Source organism: Rana temporaria, chromosome 4, assembly GCF_905171775.1.
Source record: "Rana temporaria chromosome 4, aRanTem1.1, whole genome shotgun sequence".
NCBI classification, from domain to species: Eukaryota; Metazoa; Chordata; class Amphibia; order Anura; family Ranidae; genus Rana; species Rana temporaria.
The window spans coordinates 79525696-79540112 of NC_053492.1; the positions used below are offsets into that span (position 1 = coordinate 79525696).

The 14417-nt window shown below is 42.2% G+C and overlaps 1 protein-coding gene across 1 annotated transcript in view; it reads left to right on the forward strand.

The window, feature by feature from the left end:
• The window catches only part of GREB1 (growth regulating estrogen receptor binding 1), a 213598-nt gene that overhangs the window by 125037 nt on the left and 74144 nt on the right, over positions 1-14417 (forward strand). The window contains exons 16-18 of the mRNA XM_040348569.1: positions 1744-1936; positions 6018-6154; positions 7827-8166. Of these exons, the coding sequence (XP_040204503.1) occupies positions 1744-1936; positions 6018-6154; positions 7827-8166 (670 nt within the window). The remainder of the gene's footprint in view (positions 1-1743; positions 1937-6017; positions 6155-7826; positions 8167-14417) is intronic.

Genomic DNA, 14417 nt, shown 5'->3' on the forward strand with positions numbered 1-14417 from the left:
AATCAGGCTTTGGAAACCCATACAGCCTTTATTGATACACTTTACAGAGAACTAGCTTCTGTGGAACTTTATTACACATTTTAACAGCTGTTTCTGTAAATAAGCTTTTCCATAAAAAAAGTGCCCTTTGCCAGTGAATAACTTTGCACTACATTCACTGTATAGATTTATGTATTTATACCTGATGATCATATCCCCTGTTAATCACCTCTTCTCAAGAGAGAATAAATTCAGTTCCTCTAATCTTTCCTCATAGCTGAGCTCCTCCATGCATCTTATCAGTTTGGTTGCCCTTCTCTGCACTTTCTCCAGTTCCCCGATATCCTTTTTGTGAACTGGTGCCCAAAAAACGAAACTGTATATTTCAGATAAGGACTTTCTAATGTTTTGTAAAGAAGCATAATTAGATTTAATTTTTTTTTTGGCCCCGTTCACACTTGCGAATGAGGCATTTTGTGATCACCCATGGGAGACCCAGTGGGAACCAATGCGAATAGGTGTGGTGACGTTCGTATGTAATTGAAATAAGGGTTAATAAAGCGATATCATCAACCTTAAAATTATTGCACAGCGATCCAATATATACTGCCAAAGTGATAATAGTTCAGTAAATATATACTAAAGGTAGTAATAAATAAAGTGCTATACACGTGTAGCTTAAAAAGAAAAGAATGACAAACTCATTGCACAGATAAAATAGACTGGGAGGGACATAAATGTGATATACCACAGTTGCACTCACACATGCCCGGCAATAATATTGCATATAGGAAGGTCAGTTGCATAGATAAAACTCCTCACTTAGCTGTCCGTGCTTCACACAGCACTGAGGTAGATGGCTCCTCCTTACGCGTTACTTCACTGGACACGTGACTTTTTCAAAGTTCGTATGTAATTGCTCATACAGCGATAACCTGTGGATGATCGTCCCTGAATGCAGACCGTGACATGTCAATGGCTGTTAATAGCTGTGGGAACTATCAGACTCACATTGCTTCCAATGGGTCTTCCCGTCCACACTTATCGTAATTGGCTGCACAGAGCTGACATCAACGTAAGCCCTTCCTACTAGGTCCAAATTGTCAGTAGTTGATCATGAGCTGTCTTTTACAGCTTGATCACAGTGTCGATGAAGAGCTCCCTAGCCCAAAATGGCAACGTATATATATGCAGTAGATGGTCCTTAATTTCTGCCCCTTTATTAATAAGTATTACTGTTGTAAAGGAGTTAATTAACTAATTGTATCCACAGTTGCGGTCATTGGATGGGCACATATCAGTTACAGCATATGCCCTTCTTGAGCTATATCACCTATGATACTTTAATAGCTTAGTCACCTGTTATGTACTGACATTTTTAGTAACATACCAGTCAGTCTTGACGACGCAGCAGATACAGGTACAGTACGAGGGTAGAAATAAGCAGTAACATAAGCATATGTTTTTTTTCCCTCTATAATAAATGCTTTGTATTGATGGTCAGGAAACAATGACACTACCAATCAGAAGTCTAGTGTGCTCACTTATCCAAAAGCCACTTCACTGTCTGACCTGTCATTACTAAGTGAACCTTTAAGGTACAAGTCACGTTCTTTGTCACAATGACATACATGCATTAGTGGGAAATGCTCTGCAGCCTGCCTCCCACATTAGAATGATATGCAGTAAACGTGTGTCTACACTTCCTCTCAATCAATGGTCATTACATCTCACTGTAACCCCTTCATGTCTTTTCCTGTGCAGCTCTTTATACAGTCCATACCCTCAGAATGAGTCCTCCTTCGGGCTGGTGGACCGGCTGCTGAACTGCAGGGAAGTCAGAGATTCTCCCAACATTCTGATTCTTCATGTAACTTCCTGCCCCTACTCTCTGCAGACCCAGAACACCCATATCAGTCCGTACAACGAGATCCATTGGCCGTCCTCTCATAGCCATGTAGGTATTGTTTATAAAAGCACTGGGATGTGTCCATCATAAATTTCTGTTTCGAAATGGGGTGGGTAAAGTGATGAGTGCAGGCAATATGGGAACATTTCTGACATTTTCTAATGATAGAGCTGTTTACATCTAATGTATTACCTATTTTGTCTTACTTCAGGAGAGTGACTAATATGAAAATCATCTAACACGCAAGCCAGACACCTATAAACTGTCTCCATGCTTTAAGATTAGTTGGAGTCACCCTTAGGTGTCTTTTAGCTGTATCTACCCTACCACTGATTGCTATGATGATGTAGTTCTTTCCACATGTGTAGGTTTGTTAGAGGTGTGGGGACTATTTTATTGTACAGAAGCCCTTGTTCCTTGACATTACTCTAGGACTAGAATCACTTCCCATTCAGACCTGATGGAGGTCTAAATGGGAAATGAATTAACTACAAAGGCACCCACCACTCATCATGCCCGGGTCCTTGACCAGTTCAGGTCCCATTGCAGTAGGGGGCGCTATGGTGATAGTACCACCAGTGACTGCATTACAGTATGTGGTTGTTAGTATGGAACAAGAGATAAGGTGTGGTTTTCTTTATTTTAATACAAAACAATGAAAAAATTGTAGTAAAGGCACACATAGTATGTGTTAAAGATGAACTTCAGGCAAACAAATACACAGATTAAATATATACAAGAGTTGTTTTACCTGCCAAAGGATTTGCATTTCTGTCCATCCAGGTCTGAGATGTTTACAGCTCAGGAGACCTGATTTTCCTGCAATAACCTGACACTTGAAGCCTTGTACACTTCGGCCAAAAATTGTCCAAAATAGGTCGGTTCGGCAGGAGTTGGCTGATTTTCCGCCCATGTTTACAACTGTCTATTCTACAGAAGCTGGTCTCACAACCAGCTTCCATCAAACGGGCATGCCTGACCAGCATATGGTAGGTGTGTTCTGATGGAAGGGGGGGTGGGGGGCCTGTCAAAATACAATAGCACACTGGGGAAAATCTCCACACTAACTTTGCTTGAGTTAGCAGTGATCTCTCTATTTTTTTTATTTTTTTTTTCAGCCTGCTTGGTTGAAGGAAAAAAAACTTCTAGTGTGCTTTACAGGTGCCTGCGACTAGACAGTACAGAGATGGAAGCAGCAGCAGTACCACACAACTTTGGTTGGTTAGTGTGCTGCTACTTCGTCTCCTTTTTCGGCTGTGCAGGGACTACAGGAGATTGATACCACGTCAAAATCAGTTACTTACATTGCTCACATTGCAAAACATATTATTTAATTTTGTATTGATGTGTACAATGATGCATCAATTTGTGTCTTTTGTATATGCCCAGAATTCCGTTTTAAAGCCCCATATTATGGGCTTCCGATAGCAACAGTCAAACCCATGTGAAACATTTACAAAAAAAAGTCTCCATTTATCATACTGTAGCTGCACAGCTGAATCAATAGGAGCTTTCTTGTGTTTTAGTCCTGGTGATGCAGCAATGAAATGCTGCAAGAGAAACAAATATTCAGAGCAGCAGATATATTTCTAATGCAAAGATATAAATAAAAAAAATGCCCAAAAAGAAGTTTGATAAAAGATAAAAAAAAGTACAAAAAACTGTGAATTACAAATTGCATTAGAATCTGGATAATTTACCATGGTGTCACAAGATGTGTCAGTAGCAGATTAAAGAAGTTTATTTTTTTTAAGTCCCGGTGTTGCACTGCAGTAATTGGCTTGGAGCTACCTCTCAGAACATTTACAAGAGAGACACAGCACAGCAGTAATCTCAGAGGAGGCCCCAAGTCACCCGACATGAGAAATTGTAGTGACGTGAATAGGAGCCGTCTTATGTACACTACTGATGTCGCTCCGACTTCAGAAAAGGTTCCTGTACTACTTCAAGGCAACTTCTAGACAACTTGTACTCATTGGCCCAGATTCAAGAAGCACTTGCGCCCGCGCAACCATAGTTGCGCGGCGCAAGTGCTTACTTGCTCCGGTGTAACGAGTGCTCCTGATTCAGGAACCTCGTTACACCGAATGCAGCCTAGGATGTGATAAACATAAGCCTCCTTATGCCTTCACATCCCAGGCTGCATTCTTGCGTTGGCCGCTAGGGGGCGCGGCCTTTGTGATCGGCGTGTAGTATGCAAATTGCATACTACCACCGATTCACAAAAGTTGCGCGGGCCCTGCCTACGCAAGGTACGGAGTTTCCGTACGGCGCCTTTAGCATAAGGTTGCTCCTGCTAATAGCAGGCGCAGCCAATGCTAAAGTATAGCTGCGCCTCCCGCTCGCGACGTTCAAATTTAACGTTGTTTACGTAAGTGAACCGTGAATGGCGCTGGACGCCATTCACGTTCACTTACAAGCAAATGACGTCCTTGCGACGTCATTTGCCGCAATGCACGTCGGGAAAGTTTCCCGACGGAGCATGCGCTGTTCGCTCGGCGCGGGAGCGCGCCTAATTTAAATGATTCCCGCCCCCGGCGGGATCATTTACATTAGGCAGCCTTGCGCCCGGCTGCTTAGCATATTGCCCGCGCAATTTACGGAGCAACTGCTCCGTGAATCGCGGGCAAAGCGCAATATTTGCGTGGGCGCAGAGAAAAAAATTTGCTCTTTGCCCACGCAAATATTGCGCGATTCTACTTGAATCTGGGCCATTGATTTCAATGGAAGTCGCCTCCAAAGTCAGATCACTGTCTTAACTGAAGCAACTTTACAGGAAGAGAAAATGGTTTACCCAGGCAAACCCCTCCCTCCCACAGAGCTGTGATTGGCCACAGCCAAAGTCATCTGTCCTGGAGGCAACTTTAAGTCCTGTTGTAAGTTGCTCCAAGTCACGCTGAAGTTGCCTTACAAAGTCGTGCTGTAAGTCGGGTGAACCAAATTTTAGGCTGGACATAAATACAGTGTTTCTTTTTAAACAAACAGATTCCCCAATCCACGCTTTCAAGGTAGATGCGGGAATCCACCCCGCTGTCCTATTGTATTTTGACAGCGGGAACTCCACTGTCAGAATACACTGCTCAGCAGCTGTTTGGCTGCAGTCACTGATCGAAAAAAAGTTTTCCAGCTTGTCCTAATGATCAACGTCTGTTAAACCGGGATGGCCACACAAGGATCAAAGTTTGATTAATCTATGGCTTAATTTTTGGATGTTGGTGAAGGGTTAGAATATGTCAGGTTTTTGTGTCAACATTAAAGGCTCATACACACGATAGGTAAACCGATGAAAACGGTCTGATGGACCGTTTTCATCAGTCCAAACCGATCGTGTGTGGGCGCCATAGGTTATTTAACCTTCGGTTAAAAAAAAAAAAGCAAACTTGCTTTAAAATTTAACCGATGGATTGCTAACCGATTGTTAGTATGCAAAACCATCGGTTAAAAATCAAGTTGACGCATGCTTGGAAGCATTGAACTTCGTTTTTTACAGCACGTCGTCATGTTTTACGTCACCGCGTTCTGACACGATCGGTTATTTAACCTATGGTGTGTACGCGTGACGGACCATCAGTCAGCTTCATCAGTTAAACTAAGACAACTGTCCTTCAGACCGTTTCATCGGATGGACTGATCGTGTGTACGAGGCTTAAGGTGACCATACACTATACAATATTAACTATAACTATAGACCAGGGATATGCAATTATAATCAAAATTGATTGCTCAACTAACTTTAGCCTGTCCATACATGGTTTGAATCTCAGCCAGTTCTTGCTGAACTGTCAAAACGGTCACTGTAAAAGGAATAGATGGGGGGGGGGGGGGGATCTTCCAATGGGGACCCTTTTTGCATTGACAAATGTCCTAGGGCCCATTTACACTATTGCATTGTAGTAATGGTAAGTGGACAGGTGTGAATGGGTACTATGAGAGTATTTCTTTTACACTGAAGTCTATAGGAATAGTAGGGCACAAATGGCTGGAATCTATCTATAAGTATGTGTAGCAAAGATATGTTTGTAATTGTAGGAAGTAAAAATAGCTACAGGGAATGACCATGTCTACAGTATATCTTGGTATATAATATGTACATGTTCTGAGATTAATGTTTCACTATGTATTCCTGCAGGGAATGGATCTGTACAATGAAAAAAGGAAATACTTTGGTCTGTCCCAGTACATTGAATCCACACTGTCAGGACACAGTCTTCCTCTACTGCGCCATGACAACTCCTTTGAAGGCATTGTGATGGCATTAGGAAAAAGGTCAGATTCTTTCCTCTGAAGTCAAAGCCTAGATTTTTGTCACATTAACAGAAATATGCTATATTTTCACGCTGACCTATACAAAAATTACAAAAACGTATATGTTATCCATGTTGCGTGTCATTTTTTTTTTCTCTTTAGCTATTAAGATTATTGCTGCTGGTGCTGCTTTAGGAACAAATCAGCCTGTCCTGAAAACTTAAGCCTGGTACACATGATCAGATTTTCTGCGGACAAAGCATAGGACTTTGCCAAAAACTTGTCTTGCATATAAAAGACACCTAATTGTTGGCCAACAAACAAAAAACTACGTGGTTTTTCAACTCTTTAGCACCACCCTTTAGGCAACTTCTGCTAATGTTGTGTTATGGTTGGCATTGCTTCTGAGAATGCATTTGTACTTTGGAGTTTTGTCCAAAGGACTTGTGTACACACGATCGGATAATCCGACAGCACACATTTGTTGACAGAAAATTTTAAAGCATGCTATCCAACATTCGTTGGCGGAAAATCCGACAAAAACTGTCCGACGGAGCATACAAACAGTCGGATTTTCCGACAACAGCCTGCCATCACACAATTCCTATTGAAAATCCGATCGTGTGTACCAGCCTTTAGCTGCAGAGAGGTCTACTTGGAGTGATCTGACACGCTCCCCATTAAGGCAGTGCTAAAGTTGTGAAATCAGCAATGTTCACACTCCCTGCTGTTTGCACAACAGCTGTGACTTGGCAGGTAGCATATCGCTCACACAGAGAGCAGGGGCCCTCTGTAGAGTGCAATGCCTAGAGACAGGTTGATTTGTTCCTAAAGCAGAACTAGTGACCCTTAAATAAAGCACTAGTGTTTAGAAATTGACTGGAAAAAAAGTATGCTGCTCAGGAATCCCAACTTTAATGCGTGTATACTCCATCAATTTGGTAAACAATAAAGCAAGGAGGTTGCACTGTTGAAAACTAGGTGTCAATGCAATATAGAAAATAATTCAATCGAGATGGCCACACTCCGAACAACGATTTCTTTATTGGTTAAAAACCATACAGCAAAAGATGCAATCAACAGCTGACATGTTTTACACCGTAACTACTGGTGCTTACTCATAGCTATGAGTAAGCACCAGTAGTTACGGTGTGAAACATGACAGCTGTTGATTGCATCTTTTGCTGTATGGTTTTTAACCAATAAAGAAATCGTTGTTGGAGTGTGGCCATCCGTATTGAATTTTTTTCTATATGCTACTTTGCATACTGAGCCAGCGCCATCATTTTGAGGAGGAGAAGATTTTTTTGTGACCCAGAAACCTAGAGCGGGGTCTTTTCCCTAAGTGTCAATGGAAGTTTCTTTGTTTTAGCTGAACAGGTTCCCTTTAAGCTTTTTACAGCTTATATCGTCCCCTTGCTGCAGCTCTTTCTCACGTGTAGCTTCACAAATAGGAATAGCAGGAGCTGCCAGAGGAGGATTTTGTTGGAGAGCCCCCCAAGTGCTTGAGCCTAGTAATGGGACTACAAGATTTGTAGACTGTAAAGTATATTTTAACATGCAGGTTTAGGTATCGATTACTCTGCACCAATAATTGTGATTGAAATTCTTCTTTAATTGGTGTCATCATCTTTCCTTATCCCAAGGGTTTGTTGTTAATTTCATTATCTAATGCAGAAATCATTTATGGTAGGTTTCCCAAGCTCCACAGTGCCGTGATACGGACATTTCTTCTCATCCAGCATTACTCGTCGGCCATGATGGCTGTGTGCGGTTTCTCTCAGATGAAGAATTACACCTCGGTGGAAACCCTGGAGATTGTTCAGAACCTCCTGAATTCTCCCAAGCAGTGCGCCAGCAGACACGGGCTGATGGTTCTCTTACGGATTCCTTGCATTCCACTGGCCACCTTGGCTTATGAACGTCTCTGCCATGTTAGAGAACGCCTCGGTCTACAACATGGATTTGAGGTTATTCTGGGAAAAGCCAATTCATCATTCACTATTGGAAAGCACTTTGTAGACCAGCTGAAGGTATCTATCTTACCCATATCTTTCACAGGCCCTGGGCCACAGATCTCCATTTCAAATACATTTCCTCTGCCAGGTCATCCAACAAAAAAGTCTCCATCTTTAGGGTGCATGGACTGTTTTCTTTTTGTCATAAAAACAGGAAGACTGAAAGAAAATGCAGATGCATTTACTTGAAACATAATCTGCAATGGTAGTTTTTATAAAAAAAAAAAAAAAATCTACAGCTCAGTTTTTAAGTAGCCCTTAAAAAGCATTAGAAACAGATTGAAAATATATTTTTTTAACTGAAAAGAAAATGCATATTAAAGAATTGAAGAGTTAAAAAAACAACCATCACCAACACAACTGAGAATCGTGATAGGCATACTTGCATGTCATCTATGACGTTGCATCGCTCCATACACTTGGTAATGATGGATGGAGGGGGCAGTTGTTGGTGTCCCCACCCCTTCCCCATTTTTTACATTCTATTTTCCACTTCCCCTCTCCCTTTCTTCTCCCCCCCCCCATCCCTTTCTTTCTCTCCCATACCCCCCCCCCCCCCTATGGCTCGGCCCTGGTGAACAAGAATAGCAGAGTTGAGAGAAACCCAAAAAGGCTATTTATTTTATATAAATACGCAGTGGTCGTACCTGGCTATCTCTGGTATTGCACTTAGTAACACGGGTCAAATGCTCATTAGAATTTGTCTGTTTCCATACTCTTAGGCCTCGTACACACAACCGTTTTCCTCGATAAAATACATCAAGAAAATTGGTGGCAGAGCTTTTTTTGCAGAGGAAAATGGTCGTGTGTATGTTTTTCGTCGAGAAAACTGTCGTGGATCTCTTTTTTCTCGTTGGGAGTCTCAATTTCCTCGTCGTGTTTCTCGTCGGGCTGGTTTACGACGAGAAACGCTTAGAAACGCGCTCATGCTCAGAATAAGGTATGAGATGGGAGCACACCTTCGGTAAAAGTAGCAATCATAATGGAGATAGCACATTCGTCACGCTGTAACAGACTGAAAAGCGCAAATCGTCTCTCACCAAACTTTTACTAACACGCGGTAACACGAGATTAGAAAAAGCAGCCCCAAGGGTGGCACCAATGGAATGGAACTTCCCCTTTATAGTGTCGTCGTACGTGTTGTACGTCACCGCGTTTGAGAACGACGAGATGTTGTCTTGAAAGTGTGTATGCAAATAAAGCTTGACAAGATTCTCGACAAGCCTGTGAAGAAACTCGTCAAGGAATACGATGTTTCTTTTACGACAAGATTCTTGGTCGTGTGTACGAGGCCTTAGGCCGCGTACACACGGTCGGACAAAACCGATGAGAATGGACTGAGGTTCAGTTTCATCGGTCCAAACCAACCGTGTGTATAGCCCATCGGGTCTGTTGTCCTTTGGTCCAAAATTTTAAAACATGCTTTAAAATCGAACCGATGGCCCGCTGCCCGATCGGTCCAAACCAATGGTTAGTACAGAAAGCATCGGTTCAAAACCCGCGCATGCTCAGAATCAATTTAACGCATGCTTGGAAGCATTGAACTTCGTTTTATTCAGCACGTCGTGTGTTTGACGTCACCGCGTTCTGACCCGATCGGTTTTTGGAACGATGGTGTGTACGCACATCAGACCATCAGGCCACTTCAGCGGTGAACCGATGGAAATCGCTCGTCGGACCATTCTCATCGGTTTGGAACGACCGTGTGTACAAGGCCTGACTGTGGGGTCTTCATGGTATGAGACCTTGTCCTTACCCATTGGAAGATTTTGCTAATATCTTGTCTTTTCTGATTTATGGTTCTCCATTTACATGACTGTACAATGTATGTGGCATTTCTCTTTTGTGTTTATTGTATTGTTTTCAAAAAGCATTCAATAAACTGTAAAAAATTTAAATATAGAATATTACAAACCTAAAGGGATGTGCTATCAACACAGCATTCATAATGTGCAAAAAAGCATCCACAATATTCACAAATGATAATAAAAAAATATAAATCAGTGTGAATGCGAATGCACGTCTTTAGGGGACGCTAGTACACGCATGTCGCTGCTTTCCTCTGGCAGCCTTAAGCATTTTTGTTGCTTATGTGTGGTGGAGAGAATTTCCATTATCTGGTGGAAGACACTTTCTTTGAGGTGATATTTATCACATATTTTGGACTCTTTTGCATTGCACCTTATTCACACTGATTTATTTATTTATTTTTATTATGGTTTTTGAATATTGTAGATGCTTTTTGCACATTATGAATGCTGTGTTGATAGCACATGCTTTAAGTTTGTAATATTCTATATTTAGAGGCGCTGCATTATTTTCTTGGTTTGTTTGGGTACTGTACATTTACCTATTGCAAGCTGCCCATTTATTTTCTTTAGCAATGACCCCCTTTTATGTTTTCCAAAAAATAAACATAACACAGAAGAAACTCAATAATATGGAAAGATGTAGTTAAGAAAGCTGTAGTTAAGAGAGATGTAGTTAAGAGAGTCAGGCCTCGTACACACGAAACACATCGTTTTGCTCGTCGAGTTCCTTGTGAAGCCGTCGAAACTCGACAAGCCAATTTTCTCCATTCCCGTCAAGGAAATAGAGAACATGCTTTCTTTTTGGCTCGTCGAGTTTCTCTACAGTTTCCTCGACGAAAATGTACACACGACCGATTTCCTCTGCAAAAAAATAGCTTCCAGCAAGTTTCTTGCTGGTTTTTGCCAAGAAACTCGGTCGTGTGTACGAGGCCTCACTGTAGTAGTCGATGCTGCTAAAGTGATCAGTACTGTCTTCCAGCTCCTGGACAGAATGCCTTGCATATTTTTCAACAAATGCAAGGTGTTCTCTGATTGAAATAAGTGGTGAGACAGGGCGCTGATGGCTTGATCTCCACCTCATCCAGTCAGAGAATTTGAGACCCAGAAGACAGCAGCAATCACTGTATCAACGGTGGCTATTTCAGCGATTCTCTGCTTCCACAGCAGTCCCGCAGGTATTATCACATATACCTAATTACATTGGTTGGAGCTGGACCAATGTAGCTATGAAATATAGCTAGCATTAAAATCCATATCTGGAATTCCGCTTTAACAGCATTGCCTAATTCTAGGTATCAGCTTTATAGGCAAACAAAATTTGAGGGTGAATAAAAAATGAGATATAGTCAAGGGATGCGTATACTAGTATTACCCCTGTAAATAACCTCTTATGCCCCGTACACACGATCGGAATTTCCGATGGAAAAAGTCCGTCTGAGTTTTTCCGTTGGAAATTCCGACCGTGTGTATGCCCCATCAGATTATTTTCATTGGAAATTCCGATGAATTCCATCTGAGTTTAAATAGAGAACATGTTCTTTTTTACTCCGATGGAATTCCGTCGGAATTCCGATGTGATTTTGGTCGGAACAAGGTCTGATAGTGTGTACGGGGCTTAAGGGCCACGTTAATAATACAGAGTATATTTTGGGCAAGACGCTATAAATTCCTTCTGTATTAAATTGTATTGCAACTGTACTGTCTGCCCTCATGTTGTAAATAACTGTGCAGACTGGTGGGGCCATATAAATCCTGTATTATAATAATACTAATAAAAATAACTTTTGGAGGGGGTTCAGGGGCAGCCACTAAATAAGAGGGATAAAAATCGCACTTATAATAAAAGGTTATAAAAACTGAGTATGGTCAGTTTTAGAAAGACATAACTTATCTGATATTTCTAAGTGTATCCAAAATCAGAATAAAATTTACACACAAGCTAATATCACTTGCAGAGTGATAGCAATTAAAAGACAATACATGTGTACTATGGTAGAATGTATCTAAATAAAAGGTAAAAGATATAACCCTCTCACACTTTTTCTGCCTCTAATCGCCCCTCCATGTTAACCTATGTGTCCATGCACTCATTGGAGTATAGAGACTGAAGTTTAGAGAAAGGGGCGTTTAGAGACAAAAAAACAAAACCCATTACTTGAGCGTTCAGTAGAGAAGCTTTTGCACATAAAAAATGATCAAAGCGCCTAAATGCGCATAAACGTTTGTTAATGCTAGTAGTGTTTAGGCCCATTTCTGCATTTACAGGTTAATGCATTTTAATAGCCAGAATTCTGGGCAATACAAATGCCAGGCATGGGATTGCGCATACAAATGCACAGCTTTTTACCAAGTGTTTGCTGCTCTTAACTCCTGTAGGAGAAAAAAGCATCAATAGAATACTGTACTGTGTGCCTAAGGGCCCCTTCACATGGGCGGACGTTTAGGTCCGCCTGTCAGTTTTTTAGGCGGACCTGAACGGGCGCTCCGTGCACCTCTATGGAGCCATGGATGTCAGCTGTGACATGCCCGCTGAGATCCGACCCGCTCTGATTTGTCAAAGTGTGATGGAGGAAAACCCTACTTTTCCATCCATCTGGTGGATCAGATCGGATGACAACGGACTCTACGGTCCGTCGTCATCCGATCCCCCATAGGGGAGTGTGGCTCTCTGACAAGTCGGTCCCTGCACAGTGTGCAGAGACAGACCTGTCATCTGCCTGCTCAGCGGGGATTGACGGGGCGATCCCCGCTGAGTAAAGCGGAGCCCGCACACGGACAGCCCCGTGTGAAAGAGCCCTTAGTGTGATCAAGTAGTGTGATATATATAAGAGAGTTTGCACTTTGACACACAATGGGGGCTATTTAATAAAACCAGAGTGTGCAAAATCTGGTGCAACTGTGTAGAATTCAATTAGCTTAAAAAAATTTTTTGTCAAAGCTTAAAGCGGAGGTTCACCCTCAATACAAACTGCAGCTTATTAAGACCGGCACAATACATACATGGAAAGTCCGCTATCGATAATTTTTTTAATTATTCAAATACCTTGATTCAGGAGACAATTCAAGGCACTTCCGGGTATCCCTCCTGCGGGACTGGGCGTGTCATTACATTCCAAGCGCCCCTATGTCTCCTGGGAGCACAGCGTCACGCTTCCCAGGAGACGAGTGATAAGACAGATTGACGAAATATCGCGGGATTTTAGTCATCACGTGACCCATGAAGCAGGTCACGTGATGATGGGAGATCGAATTCCCAGAAACATTTGCTTGTGGGCTTCACGCTGCCCACAAGCAAAATGGAAACGGCATGAAGAGCATTTTATAAAGTCAGATTTTATGCCAACGGAGTTTGCGGCGCAATAGAGACATAAAAGAAGTGAGTCATTTTTTTTAACATAACAAGAGTTTAAGGAACCAAAAAAAAAAACATCCGGACCGCGGAACCCCCGCTTTAATTGAACAAACTGACGTTATAAGATTATTGGCTACAATGCACAGCTGCACCAGATTCTGGGTGCTCCAGTTTTATGTAAAATAGGTGTAAACCCTAAGTGGATGACTTTTAGTAGCTTTAGCATTGCACATCATTAACAATTGTCATTTTTTTTTCATTAGCTGCTTGTCATTACATTGTGTGAGTTTCAGTAGCCGCTGGTGCTAATTTCTTTTGGGGGGCGGCAAACAAACCTCCCCAGGTCCGCCAGGACTTAGCCCTTCCACGGTGATGGTGCCCAGCACTGACCCCTCCATGGTGATGCCCCCCCACACTCGGCCCCTCCACAGTGACGGCCCAACCCTCCCCCATACTTAGCCCATCCACAGTGACGGTCTCCTTGCACTCACCTTCTCCTCCCGGCCAACTTGATCCACCTCCTGTCCTGATTGGCTGGGAGGAGGAGGCGTGACCAACCTGATCCACCACCTGTCCTGATTGGCCGGGAGGGGAAGCTGAAATACAATAGCGAATATTAATTCGCTAGTGTCACAAGTGGGTGGACTTGGGGCACAGTGCTCTGCGCCCCAAGCCCAACCGTTTTCAAGCCAAAAAGTTGACTATGCCTGTGCAGTGTGTGCATTATCATAGCCATAGCCTTCAATATAAGCACATGTGACAGGCTTATAACACAAGAGAGCTGTTAGGGACTGAGCATTGTCACCTCATAACAGGAAGTACCTGAACAAGGAACTTCATGGTAGGATCTCTAGGTAATATTTTAATAATAGTTGGAGAATTAAAAAAAATATATATATTAAAAAAAGAAATGTATCACAGAATGTAAGATTTTAGTGGTTGGGTTTACATCTACTGTAAAGCTAAACGTCAAGCAAACTATTTCTATAGAATGAGAGCTGCTTTTTTTGCCCAGAGATTTTTATTTCTGTCTTCCCAGACCTGAGATTAGGGGCTCATTTACATGACTGAAGAACCATGTATAGTACGAAGAGTCATCTGTT